At 38.0% G+C, this 23,125-nt stretch overlaps 1 protein-coding gene across 2 annotated transcripts in view; it reads right to left on the bottom strand.

The window, feature by feature from the left end:
- Positions 1-23,125, bottom strand: part of LOC133665421 (angiopoietin-related protein 1-like) — a 49,001-nt gene that overhangs the window by 24,217 nt on the left and 1,659 nt on the right. Inside the window, exons 1-2 of one of the 2 annotated variants that reach the window (XM_062070709.1) lie at positions 16,328-16,348; positions 6,336-7,174 (exon numbers count right to left, since the gene is read on the bottom strand). In XM_062070709.1, coding sequence (XP_061926693.1) covers positions 6,336-7,137 — 802 coding nt within the window. In that variant the 5' untranslated portion in view covers positions 7,138-7,174; positions 16,328-16,348. Of the gene's footprint in view, positions 1-6,335; positions 7,175-16,327; positions 16,349-23,125 lie in introns of those variants that run through there. The other variant, XM_062070708.1, reaches the window with a different exon arrangement.

Below are 23,125 nucleotides of genomic sequence, written 5' to 3' on the forward strand. Positions count from 1 at the left end.
AAGTTTAATGTATGATAATGTATTTGTTACATTATTAGGAAACATCTTCTTCATCGTAAGGGGATTAGGAAACATGAAACTAATGGTTCATTATTATCAGAGAAAACTACTTTCCAACCTAAATTCATACAAATGTAACTAACATTACATTTTTAACATTTTTAACATTACCAACATTATTATTACAGATTCATACATAAATCAAGCAGATATTTAAATATGTTTTATTTCAAGAAAAAACATGTTTAATGTATAATAATATAGTGTTTGTTACATTATTAAGAAACATGAAACTAATGGTTCATTATTATAAGAGAAAAATACTTTCCAACCTAAATTCATACAAATGTAACTAATATTACATGTTTAATATTACCAACATTATTATTACAGATTCATACATAAATCAAGCAGATATTTAAATATGTTTTATTTCAAGAAAAAACATGTTTAATGTATAATAATATAGTGTTTGTTACATTATTAGATATTATTGAATCAAAATATATGCAATTGCATGCAATAAATGTATTTTTCTGTCAAAATGGAAAGAAAGAATACATTTAGTAATTACTTTATGGATGCATATTATTTCCAGGTGTTGACGGGCCATAAAAAAGGATGTTGAGTTTGACACATGCACTCTAGACTGAAACTCAATAATTTGGTGCATTCGTAAACAGCTAAAAAGATGTGCAAAGCAAACTATAACGTGCTACCCAAGAATGTACAACGATTCTTCTCAACAAAAGAGGAGAAATATATCTTCAGAGGTAAATCTAACGCAAAACATTAGTATTCACGTACAACACTGAAGACCTTTAGCATATCCGTTTGTGGAATTCAATGATGGAACGGATTATGCAGAAATGTCAAACAATGTACTAATATGATCCAATTTAAGAGGCTTTTCAAACTACAAGTGTTTACAAAGTACAAGGAAGAATAATCTTGATAAGCATCTTGAACATTGTCGAAAATTCTATATTATTAATCTCATATGTGACTCATGACTGGCTTTGTCGGGAACCCGCATGGCTGCGGCGGTTGTGACCCCAAGATGCAGAAAACAGGAGATCGATGTGCAGGTAAGAGGATTTTCATATACTTAAACAGAGGGGAAGCAGTCATGCATACAAAGGTTCTCAAACATAATCAATCCTCGAGCCCTGAGGAACAGGCGAGGCAGGTATAAATAGCAGCCTGATTGGCCAGGTGTGCCGGGCTGCCAATCAGGCACAGGTGAGGGAAACGAGCGATGGGAGACATGCAGGAAATGCAACAAAAATAAGAGCGCTGACAGGAAATAAACAACAAACAAGGAAATACAACCAGACGTGAAGTGACAGATTGTCACAGTATCCCCCTTTTGGGACAGATTCCAGATGTCCAAAAGGAAAAAACGCCAGAACAAGTTCAAAGTCACGGGAGGGCAGAGGGAGGACTTGGTGGTGGGTCGCCAGGCCAAGTGTCCCCGAATCCCCCAGGGAAATTCTAAATGTTAATACAATTACAAGATCAGAACAGGAAGTGAATGAATATGTTAGTAATTGCTATGACTTTGAAAAGGGGTAGGTGTAACTAGGCTTTGCTTCTCCCTACTCTTTTTCGAAAATGTGTAAAGAGAAAAGAACACATGTAATTATTAGATGATGTATCAAATTGTATCTGTTTACATGTTTCGAAATAAATTAAACCATGATCATAACCAATTACATGGTATGAGTGTGGAAATATACTAAACCACTCCTCCATACGTGATCAGCCTGATTTGTATAAACTTCCCTTAACTGTGAAATGCGTTAGATACACAAACCCCACACTTCTACAGGAACCTACAGTTCCAGGAGCTCGAGGTTCCAGGAACCTAAAGAACCTTAGATGGGAAAAGGGCCTCATGTTGTTTTTGTCATGAGCAGGGCCCCAATGACTAGGTTTTGCCCTTGGACCTCCAAATGACTAATGACTAGTACATATTATCCTGTGCATAGTATACAAAAACTGAAATACGATACTAATCAGTTGAAGAAACATGAACAAGACAGACAAGATTTCAAGCGAGTTTAAGTCGTCTAATGATAATAATAATATGTGGGTCTGCTGCATTCATATATTGTTTTGGATTTTCTTTGAATTGTCCATATCTATTGAAGATGATATAGGATAATTCAGAAAAATGCCCTCCAATGTTTTAACTAACTATCCAGCAGCACCCCTGGAGAAAGTTTTTTTTGCTCTACGGGACACTTTTCATGACTGTTGATGCAAAAACATTGCCTTTAGTATACATCTGGTACTTGGGAAAAAACAAACACCCACAAGATGATGGAGTAATAGCAAACACATTTATCGAGGTTTGTGCAGCACAGGAAATAGAGGCTAATTAGGTCATGTTTTAATTATTTAGTAGCCCTCATTCCTGTCTAAAATCCTGTAGATGTCTGCTTTTCATCAAGATATTTCCTGAAACCTGCTAATTACAATCACTTGTGTTGCAGTCAACATGAAAGTAACCCCTACCCAGCTAATGATATAATTGCAACAAAAAGATACTGTCTACTCGTTTTATGGAGTATTTTATGAAGTATTAATCACTGGATTTGGTAGACCTGAGACACTTTGTGGTTTTGAACCAATCATGCCAGTCTGGGCTTGGTCCATGTCTGCAATGCAATGGAACAGTCTGGTCGCGGATCATTTCCATGTAGAGCTGAAACCCAACACACGTTATTATTCTTGGGTGAGGGTGAGCGAAATGTGCGAGGAATTTCTGTTGATGAGCAAAATCGGGCTTGTGGGGTTTTTCTTTGCTTTGCTTTAAGTCCCCAGCCTCGTTTCAGACATTACAGCATTTTTATTTCCATACTGGTGTTTGCTCTTTCTGTTGAGCAAAGGGGTCGCGCTGCAGCTGAATTTGCAGATTCTAACCTTTGAAAACGGGGCCATGGGACCACCTGCAGCTGCACTCATAGTTAGTGTGAATAATTTTGTTATGGTTGACCTGCAAATTGATGGATGCTCTCCAAATGGATGAATAAATCCATAGAAATGTACGGATCAGGGGTGTCAAACATACAGCCCACCTGATTCATCCCGCATCAGGTCTAATCCGCCCACGAGCCCGGAAATGAGTTTGCAAAATGAGCTGTAATTTTTAATGAAAGAAACTCTATTCATCCATCCATCTATCTTCTTCCACTTATCCAAGGTCGGGTCGCGGGGGCAGCCTAAGCTGAGAAGCCCAGACTTCCCTCGCCCCAGCCACTTCGTCCAGCTTCTCCTGGGGGATCCCGAGGCGTTCACAGGCCAGCTGGGAGACATAGTCCCCCTTAACGTGTCCTGGGTCTTCCCCATTGTCTCCTACCAATCTGATGTGCCCTAAAAACCTCAGCACGGAGGTTTTCGAGGGGCATCCTGACCAGATTAGTAACTAGTAACTACTAACCACATTGTGAAGTATGCGGACGACATGACAGTAGTGGGCCTCATCCGTGACAAAAACGACTTGGACTACAGGGAGGAGGTGAAACATCTGGTTGACTGGTGCAGAACCAACAACCTGGTCCTGAATGTCGACAAGACCAAGAAAATCATCGTCGAATTCAAGAGGCACCAGTCCAGCCACACTCCACTCTTCATCAACGGCACAGCCGTGGAGATCGTAAGCAGCACCAAGTTCCTGGGGGTGCAGATAACTGACAATATGACCTGGTCCCTACACTCTTGTAAAAAGAGCTCAGCAGCGCATGCACTTTTTGCGTCGGATGAAAAGAGCACAGCTCCCTCCCCCCATTCTCACCACAATCTACAGAGGCACTATAGAGAGCCTACTGACCATCTGCATCTCTGTCTGGACTGGAGCCTGCAGTGCCTCAGACAGGAAGTCTCTGCAGAGAGTGGTGAGGACGGCGGAAAAGATAATCAGGACTCCTCTTCCTCCTATCCGGGAAATCGCAAAAAGCCACTGCCTGACCAGGGCTCAGAAAATCTGTAGAGCCTCCTCCCACCACCACCAAGGACTGTTTTCACTGCTGGACTCTAGAAAGAGGTTCCGCAGCCTCCGTAGCAGAACCTCCAGGTTCTGTATCAGCTTCTTCCCTGAGGCCATTAGACTCTTGAACGCATCATAATAATCCCCTCAATTCCCCCCACAAACGGATTAACTCTCTGGAATATAAAGACAATATAACATACATCCATAAACGTCGATACATATGCAAAAGGGCAATATATTTATCTGTACAGTAATCTATTTATTCATATCAGCACCTTCTTGCTCTTTTATCCTGCACTACAACGAGCTAATGCAACGAAATGTTGTTCTTATCTGTACTGTAAAGTTTAAATTTGAATGACAATAAAAGGAAGTCTAAGTCTAAGTCTAAGATGCCCGAACCACCTCATCTTGCTACTCTCGATGTGGAGGAGCAACGGCTTTACTCTGAGTGACAGAGCTTCTGACCCTAGACCCGCCACCCGATGGAGGAAACTCATTTCGGCTGCTTATACTCGCCATCTTGTCCTTTCAGTCACAGCCCAAAGCTAATGACCATAGGTGAGGATAAGGACGTAGATCGACCACTAAATTGAGAGCTTTGCCTTCAGGCTCAGCTCTTTCTTCACCACGAAGGACCGATGAAGGGTCTGCATCACTGCAGACGCTGCACCGATCTGCCTGTCGATCTCACGATCCACTCTTCCCTCATTCGTGAACAAGACTCCGAGGTACTTGAACTCCTCCACTCGGGGGAAGATCTTCCCCAACCCGGAGATGGCACTCCACACTTTTACGGGCGAGAACCATGGACTCTGACTTGGAGGTGCTGATTGTCATCCCAGTCGCTTCACAATCGTGTCATGGCGGGAGGGTTTTCGCAGCTTACTGCGAGGATTGTTCTCCCAGGACGCAAACAGACTTTTCAGTGAGAGCCAGATGAAGCCAGCAGGACCACATCATCTGCAGAAAGCAGAGACTAGTCCTGCAGCCACCAAACTGGATCCTCTCAACGCTCTGATTGCACCTAGAAATTCTGTCCATAAAAGCTATGAACAGAACCATTGACTAAGGGCAGCCCTGGCGGAGTCCAACCCTCACTGGTAACGAGTCCGACTTACTGCCGGCAATATGGACCAAACTTTAGCACAGATCATACAGGGAACGGACTGCCATAATAGGGCGGTCTGACACCCCATACTCGTAACATTTTGTAAAACTAGAAGATACATAAATACTGGGTGTGTACATGTTATATTAATATAATGTATATATAATTAATAATTAATATAATTGGCTATTTAGAGTATGGGAAAGTTGAACTCCTACCTCCTACCTCGTTACCTTCCGTAAAGGGTGTAAGTTTCAATTGTTTATGGTGCATAGACGTTTATTTTTTTATAATATCCACAAAGTTCAGGGAGCCGGTTGTTCTGTGTGAACATGTGTGTTCACTTTTTGTGTTGGTTGCATTTTTTTTGCGCCAAAAAGAAGGTTGTTTGGATTGGGTCATCTAAGTAAATGCTGTACTATGTTTCACGTCAATCCACAAGTCATGATCATTGACCTGATTTATTCTCATTATCCACAAGGTGGCGGCACATTTAAAACAATCAGATTGTCAGATTTTAGATGAGCTCGAGCCCAGCTGGGTGTTGTTGATAAATGGCTTTCGCTTTGCATAGTAGAGTTTTAACTTGCACTTATAGATGTAGCGACCGACTGTAGTTACTGACTGTGGTTTTCTGAAGTGTTCCTGAGCCCATGTGGTGATATCCTTTACACACTGATGTCGCTTTTTTGATGAGAGATTGAAGGTCACGGACATTCAATGTTGGTTTTCAGACTTGCTGCTTACGTGCAGTGATTTCTCCAGATTCTCTGAACCTTCTGATGATATTACGGACCGTAGATGGTGATATCCCTAAATTCCTTGCAATAGCTGGTTGACAAATGTTGTTCTTAAACTGTTGGACAATTTGCTCACGCATTTGTTCACAAAGTGGTGACCCTCGCCCCATCCTTGTTTGTGAATGACTGAGCATTTCATGGAAGCTGCGTTTATACCCAACCAAGGCACCCACCTGTTTCCCAATTAGCCTGTCCAAATATTTGCAAAAAATAACAAAGTGTTCCAGTTCAAACGTCAAATATCTTGTCTTTGAAGTCTATTCAATTGAATATAGGTTGAAAAGGATTTGCAAATCATTGTATTCTGTTTATATTTACCTTTTACACGACGTGCCCACGTCACTGGTTTTGGATTTTCTACAAACTTTTCTAAGAACCAGTTAAGTTCGTAAATCGAGGTTCCACTGTATTGACATGTGTACTTACTCACCTTCGGCACTGAAGTTTGACTGAGGAGGTTTCTGGACTTCCAGTGTGCTACTTGTCGGTGACGGTCCAGAGCGAGAGCCCCTTTCACGGGCATACCCTCCACTGTTGTCACCCCGGATCTCATTGGTGAAGCGTGGCACGTTAACGGGAATATTTTCAGGCACCACATGCACCATCGGAGGGCCCAGTGGCGGCGGCTCCTGTCTGCGATCGTGCATTTTCATACAACTTTCTTCCAGAGCTCCTATGACCACAGACTGGTTATTGACTATCGCCGAGAGAGCAGCATATTTGGCCTCCAGGTCCTTGTAGCGAGAGGACAGGCGCAGTGACTCAGCGGTGGCATTAAGGATGCGTGTCTCCAACTGAGCCAGCTCCAATGAGTTATCCCTCTTCCTGATGATTTCGTGCAGCAGCTGCATGTAGAGCTGCGTCACCCTGGAGTTCATGTTCCTGCTCTCCTTCCTCAGCAGCTTCATCTCGTTCACCAGGTTTCCGTCCACGTCCACGACCAGCTTCAGAGTCTCCATCTCCCGCCTCTGCTTGGACAGAAGGTCGAGCACCGCCGCCACGTCGAGGCGGGTCACTCGGTCTTTGTCGGGGACGGGCCCCCGGGCTGCGCAGATGGGGCCTGTGATCTTCTGCTCAGGGACCAGGAAGGTGTAGGAGCACCTGGAGTTTTCTCCGCTTGCATCTGGAGCTCTTCGGGTCCGGGAGAGGATAGGGTTGTTGGTGAAGGCTATGCTGTTGCTCCAGAGGGACAGACCAAAGAGAGTAAACAAGCACCACATTCCGGGTCCCATGGCTTCTCTCTTAATTTATCACCACAAACAAAGACTTCTGTGGAGGAGACAAAGAACAGAACATTTTCCTTTGAAGTTTAATTCACTTATTGTGAAGAAATCCCAGCTAGTAGGGCTCACATCAGAATTGCGATTCTTATTTTTTCGATTGTAAATCGAGTCATAATTTTCAAAAATCAATACAAAAAATGGTAACACTTTAGTATGGGGAACATATTCACCATTAATTAGTTGCTTATTAAAGTAACAGAGTTATTTGGACACTAGGGGAACATATAAGGCAGGGGTGTCCAAAGTGCGGCACGGGGGCCATCTGCGGCCCGCAGATAATTGTTTAGCGGCCCGCCACACATTCTGGAAATGTCATTGCAAAAATCAAAAAAACATTAAAAAAGTGGAATGAGGTGAAATCTAACTAGAAAAAGTTGCAATGTTGACACAAATCTGCCATGCGGGCGTTTTTTTTTCTCTGTCTATCTTTATTTTCCTTTTTTTTGTCATTGCTCAAAAAAAAAAAAAAAGACAAAAAATCAATGTTATAATGAATTATTGACCTATTCAAGGCTCCATTTACTTCAAATATTTCACATTAAAATGTTTTATGTGTGGTTTTATGTGTGGTTGCCATATAAAAACATCCAAGTTTTCTTTGACAAAAGAGCATAAAACAAACAAAATAATAGTTCAAACGTAAAATCGACAGATATATCTGAAGTTGATCTCGTAACTTAAGTGTTGAAAGTAAAACAAATAATAATACAAAATTATCACTTTATGAGCGGGGTACCTTTTGGGATCCCAAAGATATTTAGAGGGATTTTATTTATCTTTTCACTGTGATTAATCAAAAATAATAATATGAAAATAAAATCAATGGTGTCATGCATTATTGATCTTTTCAGGGCTCCAATTACTTCACATCAAACATTGCTTTCTGAATGTTTTGGGCGGTGGGGGCAATACTGCATATTTCAGTTTTACTATAAAAAAACAAAGTTGTCTTTGACAGAAAAGGCATGTATAATAATAGGCAATAATAATTTGACTTGTTTTTAACATTTTAATGACTGAGACCCTTTACGGGTTGTTAAATGTTAAAAAAAAAAAATCTGTATATTTTGTTATGGTTTGAAAATGAAAAATATCAAAAAGGCCCCCGCATGTTTTAATTTTTCCGTGTGCGGCCCTCAGTGGAAAAAGTTTGGACACCCCTGATATAAGGGTTAGGGTTAGGGTTACTAATCAGCAATAATTCTGAGGTTATTGAGGGAAGACTATTAGTTAATGGCTTACTGGTTGTATAGTAAGGCCATGCAGAATAAGGCATTAATAAGTACTTAATAATGACTAATTAAGAGCCAATATGTTACTAATTTGCATGTTAATAAGCAACTAATTAATGATGAATATGTGTTCCCCATACTAAAGTGTTACCAAATAAATAAATAAATTAAAGCTTTCATTTTAAAGTACATTTTTTATAAAGGCACATCTCCATGCTTACATGCTGCACGTATATATGTATGTGACCAAAAAGAGGTTTTGTAGCCTCTAACCCGTTTTGAAATGGTTTTATCATATTTATTGTACCAAATATTACAGGGGTGTCCAAACTTTTTGACTTGGGGGCCAAATTGGGCTAAAATAATTTGGCTGGGGGCAAAAGTCGATTGCTTATAAAGTAACTATATCATCATCATTTCATCATTTATTTTTATTCCTTTCATAAAAATTGACACTGTATATGTATATGTATATGTATAAATATGTATGCAAATATGTATATATATGTATGCAAAAAAAAAAAAAAAAATTACATCAAAACTACGAATGAGCACATGTGGAGTTATGTACTTAACAAAAACATGTGAAATAACTGAAAACATGTTTTATATTCTAGTTTCTTCAAAATAGCCACCCTTTGCTCTGATTACTGCTTTGCACACTCTTGGCATTCTCTCGATGAGCTTCAAGAGGTAGTCACCTGAAATGATTTTCACTTCACAGGTGTGCCTTATAAGGGTTAATTAGTGGAATTTTTTGCTTTATCGATGGGGTTTTGTTGTGAATGAAAAGGTGTGTCCAAACTTTTGGCCTGTACTGTATATATATATATATATATATATATATATATATATATATATATATATATATATATATATATATATATATATATATATATATATATATATATATATATATATATATATATACACACTGCCGTTCAAAAGTTTGGGGTTACATTGAAATGTCCTTATTTTTGAAGGAAAAGCACTGTACTTTTCAATGAAGATAACTTTAAACTAGTTTTAACTTTAAAGAAATACACTCTATACATTGCTAATGTGGTAAATGACTATTCTAGCTGCAAATGTCTGGTTTTTGGTGCAATATCTACATAGGTGTATAGAGGCCCATTTCCAGCAACTATCACTCCAGTGTTCTAATGGTACAATGTGTTTGCTCATTGGCTCAGAAGGCTAATTGATGATTAGAAAACCCTTGTGAAATCATGTTCACACATCTGAAAACAGTTTAGCTCATTACAGAAGCTACAAAACTGACCTTCCTTTGAGCAGATTGAGTTTCTGGAGCATCACATTTGTGGGGTCAATTAAACGCTCAAAATGGCCAGAAAAAGAGAACTTTCATCTGAAACTCGACAGTCTATTCTTGTTCTTAGAAATGAAGGCTATTCCACAAAATTGTTTGGGTGACCCCAAACTTTTGAACGGTAGTATATATATATATATATATATATATATATATATATATATATATATATATATATATATATATATATATATATATATATATATATATATATATATATATACACATATATAAAATGGATATAAAATGTATATGATATTAAAAGTATGTGAAAGTTCGACTCCTACCTTGTTTACTTCCGTGACGATCTCTTTAAAGTTATACAAACATCGATAAGTGTGGAGAGAGTGTTTTGTATTTTTCTTGTCATGCATTTCAGGGGATTTAAATGGCCGTCATTTTGAATGATGTGCTGTGCTTGGACATTTTTTTTAATACCGTCCACACAGTTCAGTGAGCAGGTTGTGTGACCATGTGTTTTGACTTTTTGTGCTAGTTTATTGGCGCCATGAGTGGTAAAGGTTGTTTGGATTCAGTCATATACAATAATGCTGTTCTGTAAACACTTCAAAGTGCAATTTGTGGTCATTAACCTGAATTACCGACGTTGTCTACAAAATGGTGGCACATTTTCAGCAATCATATTGTCAGATACTTAAAATTAACTGATTCCTTATCCAAACTGAACTCACCGACGAGCGGCCCGTGGGCCGTAATTTTGTAGCCTCGGAAATAATACATTGCAAGAATTGGTTTGAATAAAGAATCTTGTTGAATTGTGAATCGAATCGTCACTCCAAAAATGGTGAGGTGACCAAAGATTCCCACTTCTACCAGCTGGATCTACTATGTTTGTGTCTAATAAGTGTGTCACTCATACCCAAGGCCACTGGTTGCTATTTATAACATTCTCATAAATATTCGAGCACTTTCATTTTCGCAAAATGCCTCAGATTGTCCAAAACCGACTGGCAGCTCGCCAAGCACTACGACAAATTACGTTTTGTTTTTTTCTAAATAGGCTTTACTAACAAAGATATGTGCAGAGAAAAAGAACGCCTGCATTGTGCTGCAAATGATTTGTTTTGGCCTCGATGCTAACTTTGTAGGAACTGTTTGGGAAAAAAACCTCTGTTCCAGCATGACAATGCCCCAGTGCACAACGCAAGGTCCATAAAGGCATGCTTGGATGAATTTGATGCGGAAGAACTCAAGAGCCCTGACCTAGATCAACAAACCCCACACTCTCCAAAGTCCTACAAAATAGGGTCTTTTTTTTCATGCTGCAAATATGTATTTTTTCAATGATCTTGTAGTCACTTAGTTCTATTTCACGTCAGGCACACTCCCGGAAGATTGCACTGTAGTGAAGATATTTGGTTATGAGGGTCTTTTATGAACAACATTTTAATAGTATACTGTGCACTATACAGTATTTGCATCTATCAGTCTAGTAACCTAGCAACACAGTTTAAGTCGTATTCCAGGTCTTTACTTTAATTTAATTTACTATGGGTACCTGCAAGGTTCACAAGCCTCCAAATTTTAGTATCCCGTCCAAATTCCGGGCCCCTTTTTTTAAAACCTTGAGTGTCCTTGAACGCACCACAGTTATGTGCACTGAGATGCAAAAGTGAAACTTACATATCATTTTCTCCTATGCTGCCACAGGTTGATTTAGTGTATTTTTACCTTTTTCTTCTTGACCCTTGTATCAAAATGCTGATGCCTTGAGTGAATGTTTAAAAAGTGAGCTTTGATGACGTAATGACGTCTGTGTTGAGTGAAGTGTTCCATGCTGGGGTTGCTGCTATCCAGTTGGAACAAACCATTTTGCAGTTTTCATAGGGGGGTGTATGTCATCTTAGACATTCTTGATTAGATACAAGCAACCTTATTATTTAGCATTCATGGATATATTTATTATAAATCAACATTTATGATATTTGTATATATATATATATATATATATATATATATATATATATATATATATATATATATATATATATATATATATATATATATATATATATATATATATATATATATATGTATATATATGTAAGTCCAGAGTTGGGACCCGGGGTGGACCGCTCGCCTGTGCATCGGTTGGGGACGTCTCTGCGCTACTGACCTGTCTCCGCTCAAGATGGTCTCCTGCTGGCCCCACTATGGACTGGACTCTCACTGTTATGTGGATCCACTAGGGACTGTACTTAGAGGGGGGGTTACCCACATATGCGGTCCCCTCCAAGGTTTCTCATAGTCATTCACATCGACGTCCCTTGTGTGGGCTCTGTGCCGAGCATGTCGTTGTGGCTTGTGCAGCCCTTTGAGACTTTTGTGATTTAGGGCTATATAAATAAACATTGATTGATTGATTGATATATATATATATATATATATATATATATATATATATATATATATATATATATATATGTATATATATATATATATATATATATATATATATATATATATATATATATATATATATATATATATATATATATATATATATATATATATATATATACACATATATAAAATGGATATAAAATGGATATGATATTAAAAGTATGTGTATATATATATGTAAATATACATATATATACTGTATATGTATATTTACATACATACACACATATATATTTACATACATACACACACATTTATATATATATATATATATATATATATATATATACACTACCGTTCAAAAGTTTGGGGTCACCCAAACAATTTTGTGGAATAGCCTTCATTTCTAAGAACAAGAATAGACTGTCGAGTTTCAGATGAAAGTTCTCTTTTTCTGGCCATTTTGAGCGTTTAATTGACCCCACAAATGTGATGCTCCAGAAACTCAATCTGCTCAAAGGAAGGTCAGTTTTGTAGCTCCTGTAACGAGCTAAACTGTTTTCAGATGTGTGAACATGATTGCACAAGGGTTTTCTAATCATGAATTAGCCTTCTGAGCCAATGAGCAAACAAATAATGTAAATAATTCATTGTGATTATCTTGTGTGATGACTGTATTATGATGATAGTATACAGGTATATGATAGTATATATCTGTATCATGAATCAATTTAAGTGGACCCCGACTTAAACAAGTTGAAAAACTTATTCGGGTGTTACCATTTAGTGGTCAATTGTACGGAATATGTACTTCACTGTGCAACCTACTAATAAAAGTCTCAATCAATCAATCAATCAATCAATCAATCAATCAATCAATCAATCAATCAATCAATCAATCAATCAATCTTTTCCTTCAAAAATAAGGACATTTCAATGTGACCCCAAACTTTTGAACGGTAGTGTATATATATACAGTATACATATAGTACAGGCCAAATGTGTGGACACACCTTCTCATTCACAACACAACTGAGAGAATGCCAAGAGTGTGCAAAGCAGAAATCAGAGCAAAGGGTGGCTATTTTGAAGAAACTAGAATATAAAACATGTTTTCAGTTATTTTTTTTGTTAAGTACATAACTCCACAGGTGTTCATTTATAGTTTTGATCCCTTCAGTGACAATCTACAATGTAAACAGTCATGAAAATAAAGAAAACGCAGTGAATGAGAAGGTGTGCCCAAACTTTTGGCCTATACTGTATATATATATATATATATATATATATATATATATATATATATATATATATATATATATATATATATATATATATATATATATATATATATATATACATATATATATATATATATATATATGTACATATTTATACATGTACATATTTATACATCTTCTCATTTTACAAAATTACACTAACCATGTGTTGCACATTTTATCTGCTTGATATTTCTGATTGATTACAAAACTTTAGGAGGTAAGAGTCGGACTTTCACATTCTCTCTCTCTCTCTCTCTCTCTCTCTCTCTCTCTCTCTCTCTCTCTCTCTCTCTCTCTCTCTATATATATATATATACATATATACGTACACATATACATAAATACATATGTGACTTTCGGCCCCGGGTCAAATTCTTTTAGCCCAATACGGCCCTCAAGTCAAAGACTTTGGACAACCCGGATGTAGAGCTTTTACCTTGTTAACTTTAAATCACAACATGTTGTTTTGTTTACCAAACACCATTGATATGAATATTGATTTTTACCATTTTTAACATAGCTAACAGGTAATCCCACTTCTGACACATGTTTTATTCATGAGGTGTGATGTCCGACTGTCTTTTATTTTCATAATAATATTTATTTATTTATTTGATAGGGAAATCATATTACAGGTACTGAGAAAACAGACACCTTTCTTTCGTTCCCCCCGCCTCCAAAAAAATATAAAAATGAAAATTAAAAAAAACATATATAAAAGTTACAAAAAACAAACAAAAATTACAATAAAAATAAAAATAAAATAAGAATAACTCCCCCCGTCCTACATTTCAGTCACAGTGGGCAGAAATGTACTGCCTTCCTCTTCACCACAAGCAGATAGAGAATCACACGAACCGACTAAAAAAAAAAAAGTAAAAAAAAAAAAAATCATAAACATACAGAGAAGTGTCACTGAATAAAAACAACAACAACAAAAAAAAGAGTTGAGGTAAGTGGAAAGGTTCATTGTCAACAGTGAGTGTCACATATATCCTCTGGTGTCTTTAATTGAGCTATGTAATTAAACATACAGCCCCAGGTCAAGTCAAATTGTTTTGGTGTACCCCTCAGTTTATATTTAATTTTCTCTAAATCTAAGAAAAACATGAGGTCCTTAAGCCATAGGGAGGCCTTGGGAGCAAACTGTGATTTCCACTCCAATAAAATCCTTCTACGAGCTATTAATAATGCAAAGGCCCCCAAGTCAAAGACTTTGGACAACCTTGATGTAGAGCTTCTACCTTGTTAACTTTAAATCACAACATGTTGTTTTATTTACTAAACACCATTGATATGAATATCTATTTTTTAACATTTCTAACATAGCTAACAGGTAATCCCACTTCCGACACGTGTTTTATTCATGAAGCGTGATGTCCGACTAAAGACACACTTTAACGGTGTCTATGAAGGTCCTCCTTCATCCAGGTCATTGTCATCTCAGAGCAATCAATCGATCGCAACTGGACTGCTTGGTTTGTCTTGGAAGACGTTTCGCCGCTTCATCAGTTCGTGGTCATAGACTTAGATTGGCCAGATCTAGTCCAGCGGCTAGTACCAAAACCCCAAATATTTATACTCCCAAAGAAAACCACAAAACAATACAGCCACCTGCGTCCATCAGTCTGGTAACCTCGCAACACAGTTCACGACGACGGTATTCCAGGTCTTTACTATGGGTGTCTGCAACAATTTATTGTTTTTAAAGTTAAAGTTAAAGTCCCAACTATAGTCACACACACAGTAGGTGTTGTGAAATTATCCTCTGCATTTGACCCATCCCCATGTTCCAGCCCCTGGGAGGTGAGGGGAGCAGTGAGCAGCAGCGGTGGCCGCGCTCGGGAATCATTTTGGTGATTTAACCCCCAATTCCAACCCTTGATGCTGAGTGCCAAGCATATAGTCTTTGGTATGACTCGGCGGGGTTTGAACTCACAACCTTCCAGTGTCAGGGCGGACACTCTAACCACAAGGCTACTGAGCAGGCAGCCTTAGGCTATGTCTATACTAAGCCGGATAACCCCTTAAACAAATAATTATTTAGCCACACTAAACCATCGTTTAAGGCAGTGGTTCTTAACCTGGGTTCGATCGAACCCTAGGGGTTTGGTGAGTCGGACTCAGGGGTTCGGCGGAGGTCAAGACACACCTGACTCTTCATGTAAATAAAAACTTCTCCCTATCGGCGTATTACGGATACGGCAACAGCAGAAGTCAGGTGTAATTTGTTGTGAGTTTATGCACTGTGTTGGTTTTGTTCTTTGAACAAGGTGATGTTCATGCACGGTTCATTTTGTGCACCAGTAAAAAAACATGGTAACACTTTAGTACGGGGAACATATTCACCATTAATTAGTTGCTTATTAACATGCAAATAAGTAACATATTGGCTCTTAACTAGTCATTATTAAGTACGTATTAATGCCTTATTCAGCATGGCCTTATTATAACCCTAACTCTCTAACCCTGGTCCTAACCCTCTAACCCTAACCCTAACCCAAACCAAATAACTTTAAATTAAAGGCCTACTGAAAGCCACTACTAGCGACCACGCAGTCTGATAGTTTATATATCAATGATGAAATCTTAACATTGCAACACATGCCAATACGGCCGGGTTAACTTATAAAGTGACATTTAAAACTTCCCGGGAAATATCCGGCTGAAACGTCGCGGTATGATGACGTGTGCGCGTAACGAAGTCAGAGTAACGGAAGTTATGGTACCCCGTAGAATCCTATACAAAAAGCTCTGTTTTCATTTCATAATTCCACAGTATTCTGGACATCTTTTGCAATTTGTTTAATGAACAATGAAGGCTGCAAAGAAGACAGTTGTAGGTGGGATCGGTGTATTAGCAGCGGACTACAGCAACACAACCAGGAGGACTTTGTTGGAACGCTAGCCGCGCTAGCCGCCGACCTCACCTTGACTTCCTACGTCTCCGGGCCGCCAAACGCATTGGGTGAAGTCCTTCGTCCTTCTGCCGATCCCTGGAACGCAGGTGAGCACGGGTGTTGATGAGTAGATGAGGGCTGGCTGGCGTAGGTGGAGAGCTAATGTTTTTAGCATAGCTCTGTTAGGTCCCGTTGCTAAGTTGCTAAGTTAGCTTCAATGGCGTCGTTAGCACAGCATTGTTAACCTTCGCCAGCCTGGAAAGCATTGACCGTGTATTTACATGTCCACGGTTTAATAGTATTGTTGATTTTCTATCCATCCTTCCAGTCAGGGGTTTATTTTTTTGTTTCTATATGCAGTTAAAGCACGATGCTATCACGTTAGCTCGTAGCTAAAGCATTTCGCCGATGTATTGTCGTGGAGATAAAAGGCACTGAATGTCCATTTCGCGTTCTCGACTCTCATTTTCAAGAGGATCTAGTATCCGAGGTGGTTTAAAATACAAATCCGTGATCCACAATAAAAAAAGGAGAGTGTGGAATCCAATGAGCCAGCGTGTACCTAAGTTACGGTCAGAGCGAATAAAGATACGTCCATCACTGCCTCTCAAGTCCTTCACTGTAACGTTCCTCATCTACGAATCTTTCATCCTCGCTCAAATTAATGGGGTAATCATCACTTTCTCGGTCCGAATCTCTATCGCTCCATTGTAAACAATGGGGAATTGTGAGGAATACTAGCTCCTGTGACGTCACGCTACTTCCGGTACAGGCAAGGCTTTTTTTTATCAGCGAGCAAAAGTTGCGAACTTTATCGTCGATTTTCTCTACTAAATCCTTTCAGCAAAAATATGGCAATATCGCGAAATGATCAAGTATGACACATAGAATGGATCTGCTATTCCCGTTTAAATAAAAAAAAAATCATTTCAGTAGGCCTTTAAGTCTTTGTTACTTAGAATATGTTCCCCATACTAAAGTGTTACCAGAAACAAAACTTTGTCTTGAATTTGAAAAAATACAACATTCTATTTTTCACTAAAGAAGGGTTCGGCGAATGCGCATATGAAACTGGTGGGGTTCGGTACCTCCAACAAGGTTAAGAACCACTAGGATATTTTTTTACACGGGTAAGTGCGCCGTGTATTTCTTGAATCTCCGGCTCTTAGATTTGTATGGACTCATTGACCGTTTACAAACTGAGTTCGGAGAGGAAGTGACGTCAGAAAGAAGCTTGATAACAACCTGTTTCCACTCGGAGGTAAACACTAGAAAGATGGAGGCGAGTCATCCAGACATGCCGCGTTTCCCCCTCCTCTACATGTACAGACACTTGTAGAAATCATACATGAATACCTTAAGAGAAAGCGATTGCAGCTATTTGGGATACAACACTTCTCAGACGGCAAGAGAACTTTCGAATGTCCAGGTCAGCTGTGATTCTACTTACCGAAAAACTTTGTCCATTTGTCGAAGGAGAGACAACGAGAATGCGGGCTCCCGTGGATGTGATAAAAAAGGTTGCATGTGCTTTGTATTTCCTGGCCGTCGAGGGAAGACTACGGAAAATGGCGAATGCTTTTGGACTGGCGAAGCACACTGTATCAGTTATTGTCCGCCATGTATGTCGCAGACGCAACGTCTAGGTCCAGAGTATAAAAAGTCACCAAAAACAAATGGACAATGAAGGTGAAGGCAAAAGAGTGAGTGTCCTGACCAGATATCTAGATCCCTAGATTGATTGATGTAAAATGTTCTTTATCACATTGTGTACTTTCACGTGTTTATTCAAGGTTTGATTAATTTATGATGGCTCAGGTGTGATTCACTACAACAGCGCACTGAATTCCAGTTAATTGAAATACCACAACACTGGATATTGTTCATATAAGTTCAATTTAATTTAAAGGCCTACTGAAACCCACTACTACCGACCACGCAGTCTGATAGTTTATATATCAATGATGAAATCTTAACATTGCAACACATGCCAATACGGCCGGGTTAACTTATAAAGTGCAATTTTAAATTTCCCGCTAAACTTCCGGTTGAAAACGTCTATGTATGATGACTTATGCGCGTGACGTCAATCGTTGAAGCGGAAGTATAGGTACACCATTGTATCCAATACAAAAAGCTTGGTTTTCATGGCAAAATTCCACAGTATTCTGGACATCTGTGTTGGTGAATCTTTTGCAATTTGTTTAATGAACAATGAAGACTACAAAGAAGAAAGCTGTAGGTGGGATCGGTGTATTAGCGACACAACCGGGAGGACTTTGAGATGGATAGCAGACGTGCTGGCCGCGGACCTCACCTTGACTTCCTCCGTCTCTGGGCCGTCGACCGCATCTATGATCGGGTGAAGTCCTTCGTTGCTCCGTCGATCGCTGGAACGCAGGTGAGCACGGGTGTTGATGAGTAGATGAGGGCTGGCTGGCGTAGATGGAGCGCTAATGTTTTTAGCATAGCTCTGTGAGGTCCCGTTGCTAAGTTAGCTTCAATGGCGTCGTTAGCAACAGCATTGTTAAGCTTCGCCTGGCTGGAAAGCATTAATCGTGTAGTTACATGTCCATGGTTTAATAGTATTGTTGATTTTCTGTCTATCCTTCCAGTCAGGGGTTTATTTATTTTGTTTCTATCTGCATTTAAGCCCGATGCTATCACGTTAGCTCCGTAGCTAAAGAGCTTTGCCGATGTATTGTCGTGGAGATAAAAGTCACTGTGAATGTCCATTTCGCGTTCTCGACTCTCATTTTCAAGAGGATATAGTATCCGAGGTGGTTTAAAATACAAATCCGTGATCCACAATAGAAAAAGGAGAAAGTGTGGAATCCAATGAACCCTTGTACCTAAGTTACGGTCAGAGCGAAAAAAGATACGTCCTACACTGCACACTGGTCCTTCACTCTCACGTTCCTCATCCACGAATCTTTCATCCTCGCTCAAATTAATGGAGTAATCGTCGCTTTCTCGGTCCGAATCGCTCTCACTGCTGGTGTAAACAATGGGGAAATGTGAGGAGCCCTTCAACCTGCGACGTCACGCTACTTCCGGTACAGGCAAGGCTTTTTTTTATTAGCGACCAAAAGTTGCAAACTTTATCGTCGATGTTCTCTACTAAATCCTTTCAGCAAAAATATGGCAATATTGCGAAATGACTAAGAATGACACACAGAATGGATCTGCTATTCTGCTATTCTTCTGCCCTTGGATTAATGGGCCCTCTAGTGCCACCCACCCACTAAAAATCAGTCATATTTCCAGTGTATTCACATGTGGGTAGTCTTTAATTATAGCCCTTGCCACATCTGTATCAGGTGTCTGGGTGTGTGCAAGTGCTGGGATCTGTTTTTAATAGGTCTGTAGATCTGCCATCAATCTCCCTTCTGGCCTTCCAGTCTACCTTTGCTGGTTTATGGGGAGAATTAACATGCTGGTGGAAAATGAAAGTCAACTATAGGGTATCTCGTCTCTACTTAAAAGTATGTCATCCCTTTTTGCCTGGAAAAAAACGAGAATTAGTGTGAGAAATAGAATATATTGATGGGCTTTAGAAGCAGCAGGAGGAGCTCTCACTGATTTACGAGCGCAAGGTTTGGCAGACTTATTGGTCTTATTGGTTTTGACAGGATATCCAATGGAGAGTGGGCGACGTTCAAGTATTTGAAAACTAAAAGACGTTTGCCTTCGTCTTCAATAAGCAGGCTTGGCTCTGTGCAGGCCTAAAGGGCCGCCAGCTTTCAGCTGATTTTGGCTGCATCCACCCAGAAGGCCGTCTGGTGCTTACGACCAGAGCAATAAAGCGGACGCGCTGAAGACACGCAGTACGACCTACTTCTCTGCGGAGCGCGTCAAAACAAGTCGGGGTTGAAACGCGGAGGAGAAATGCCAGAAAAGGCGGTTCTAACGGATAATTCCTGCAGTTCTCTCTGATTAGTCCGTACCACAGTTAATTGGACCGATTCCAAAGCGTTCCCAAAGTTGAAACCGCTGCTGAAGCAGAATAATACACTCGTTTTGTCAACGTCACTGGAAAAATATGGTTTTGTGTGTGGTTTGAATGACAATAACTTAAAGAGAGGGAAAGTGTCTCGGCAGATATACTCCCTGGGGCTGTAATATACAGTACACAATCTGCTGCTTGTTGTATGGCATTAGGAACCATCTGAGGGGAAAGGAATAGACATTTGAAGGAAAATGGGCCATGTGTCAGAGCTCAGAAACGCCTTGGCACTGTCAGTCCGGTTTTTTTTCGCCCACAGGGTACTTTCCCCCCCCCCCTGTTTTTCTCTAATCATCGCTTGTCTCCACAATAATATGAATCTCACAAGCAGACCTAACAGGGGTGACAGTGTTTACACAGAGGCTCCTCAGTACCGGGCCTGTGGATCTCACTGGCACTTCTCTACCTATACAGCCTCCCGGCTGTCAATCACGCCTTCGTTGAGCCAGCAGAAGCTGACATTTTTGTGTTGACCCATGGAAAGTCACTTTTCACCACCTTTCCTCGACCCACTCTTAGCAAATAAAGATGCCGGTATAGAGAACGCTTCTTCTGGACCAGGGATAACCAATGTTTTTGAGATGGCGGCCGCATATGGGCTAAAAATGTTTCCATTATATATATATTATTTATTATACGTTTGTATATATATATATATATATATATATATATATATATATATATATATATATATATATATATATATATATAGTCAAGGTTTCTGTGGTTTATCTGTTATACAGTGTTCAATACCAGGGTAGAGCGGAATATACGTTAGGTCAGGAAAAAACACAGAGGCTATTTCAGGGAAACCTGCGAAACAAGCTTGTAGGGATGAATTGGCCCGTGTGTCGTAGTTTGGAAACCACTGTTCTGGACATTTCTAACTGACTGACTCACTCCATTATGCATGATTGTTAATTACCTGACATTAATTCTTTGATTATTTTTCAGAAAATCCTGTTTTGAGGTCACATGACTGTGCCAATCAGCCCACTTGCAGGTTTCCCTGCGAAACAGGCTTGTAGGGATGAAATAGCCTGTGTGTTTTTTTCCTGACCTAACGTGTATATATATATATATATATATATATATATATATATATATATATATATATATATATATATATATATATATATATATATATATATATATATATATATATATATAAAAAAATATATATATATATATATATATATATATATATATATATATATATATATATATATATATATATATATATATATATATATATATATATATATATATATATATATATATATATATATATACTACCGTTCAAATGTTTGGGGTCACCCAAACAATTTTGTGGAATAGCCTTCATTTCTAAGAACAAGAATAGACTGTCGAGTTTCAGATGAAAGTTCTCTTTTTCTGGCCATTTTGAGCGTTTAATTGACCCCACAAATGTGATGCTCCAGAAACTCAATCTGCTCAAAGGAATGTCAGTTTTGTAGCTTCTGTAACGAGCTAAACTGTTTTCAGATGTGTGAACATGATTGCACAAGGGTTTTCTAATCATCAATTAGCCTTCTGAGTCAATGAGCAAACACATTGTACCATTAGAACACTGGAGTGATAGTTGCTGGAAATGGGCCTCTATACACCTATGTAGATATTGCACCAAAAACCAGACATTTGCAGCTAGAATAGTCATTTACCACATTAGCAATGTATAGAGTGTATTTCTTTAAAGTTAAGACTAGTTTAAAGTTATCTTCATTGAAAAGTACAGTGCTTTTCCTTCAAAAATAAGGACATTTCAAAGTGACCCCAAACTTTTGAACGGTAGTGTATATATATATATATATATATATATATATATATATATATATATATATATATATATATATATATATATATATATATATATATGTAATGGATAAATAATTAGTAATAAATATAATTGGGTACTAAGAGTATGTGAAAGTTCGACTCCTGCCTTGTTTATTTCTGTGACGACCCCCTCAAAGTTTCAAATCAGAAATATCAAGCAGCTAAAATGAACATGGAAAACTGCAGAGAGAGTGTTTTTCATTTTTTCCCATCATGCATTGTAATGGATTTGGGTGTAATTTACAATTCTTTATGGTGATTGAAATTTTTTAAAAATAATATCCACAAAGGTCAGTTAGCAGGCCATGTTATGTGTGACCATGTGTGTTGACTTTCTGTGTCGGTTGCATTTTTGGCAGATTTCCCTGGGAAACAGGCTTGTAGGGATGAAATAGCCTCTGTGTTTTTTCCTGACCTAACATGTATATATATATATATATATATATATATATACATATATACATATATATATATATATATATATATATATATATATATATATATATATATATATATATATATATATATATATATATATATATATATATATATATGTATATATGTATATATATATATATATATATATATATATATATATATATATATGTATATATATATATATATATGTATATATGTATATATATATATATATATATATATATATATATATATATATATATATATATATATATATATATGTATATATATATATATATATATATATATATATATATATATATATATACATACATATATATATATATATATATATATATATATATATATATATATATGTATATATATATATATATATATATATATATATATATATATATATATATATATATATATATATATATATATATATATATATATTAGGGCTGCGACAACTAATCGATTAAAACGATTAAAATCGATTATAAAAATAGCTGGCGATTAATTTAGTAATCGATTTGTTGGATCTA

This window comes from Entelurus aequoreus, linkage group LG14, assembly GCF_033978785.1.
Source record: "Entelurus aequoreus isolate RoL-2023_Sb linkage group LG14, RoL_Eaeq_v1.1, whole genome shotgun sequence".
Classification (NCBI taxonomy): Eukaryota; Metazoa; Chordata; class Actinopteri; order Syngnathiformes; family Syngnathidae; genus Entelurus; species Entelurus aequoreus.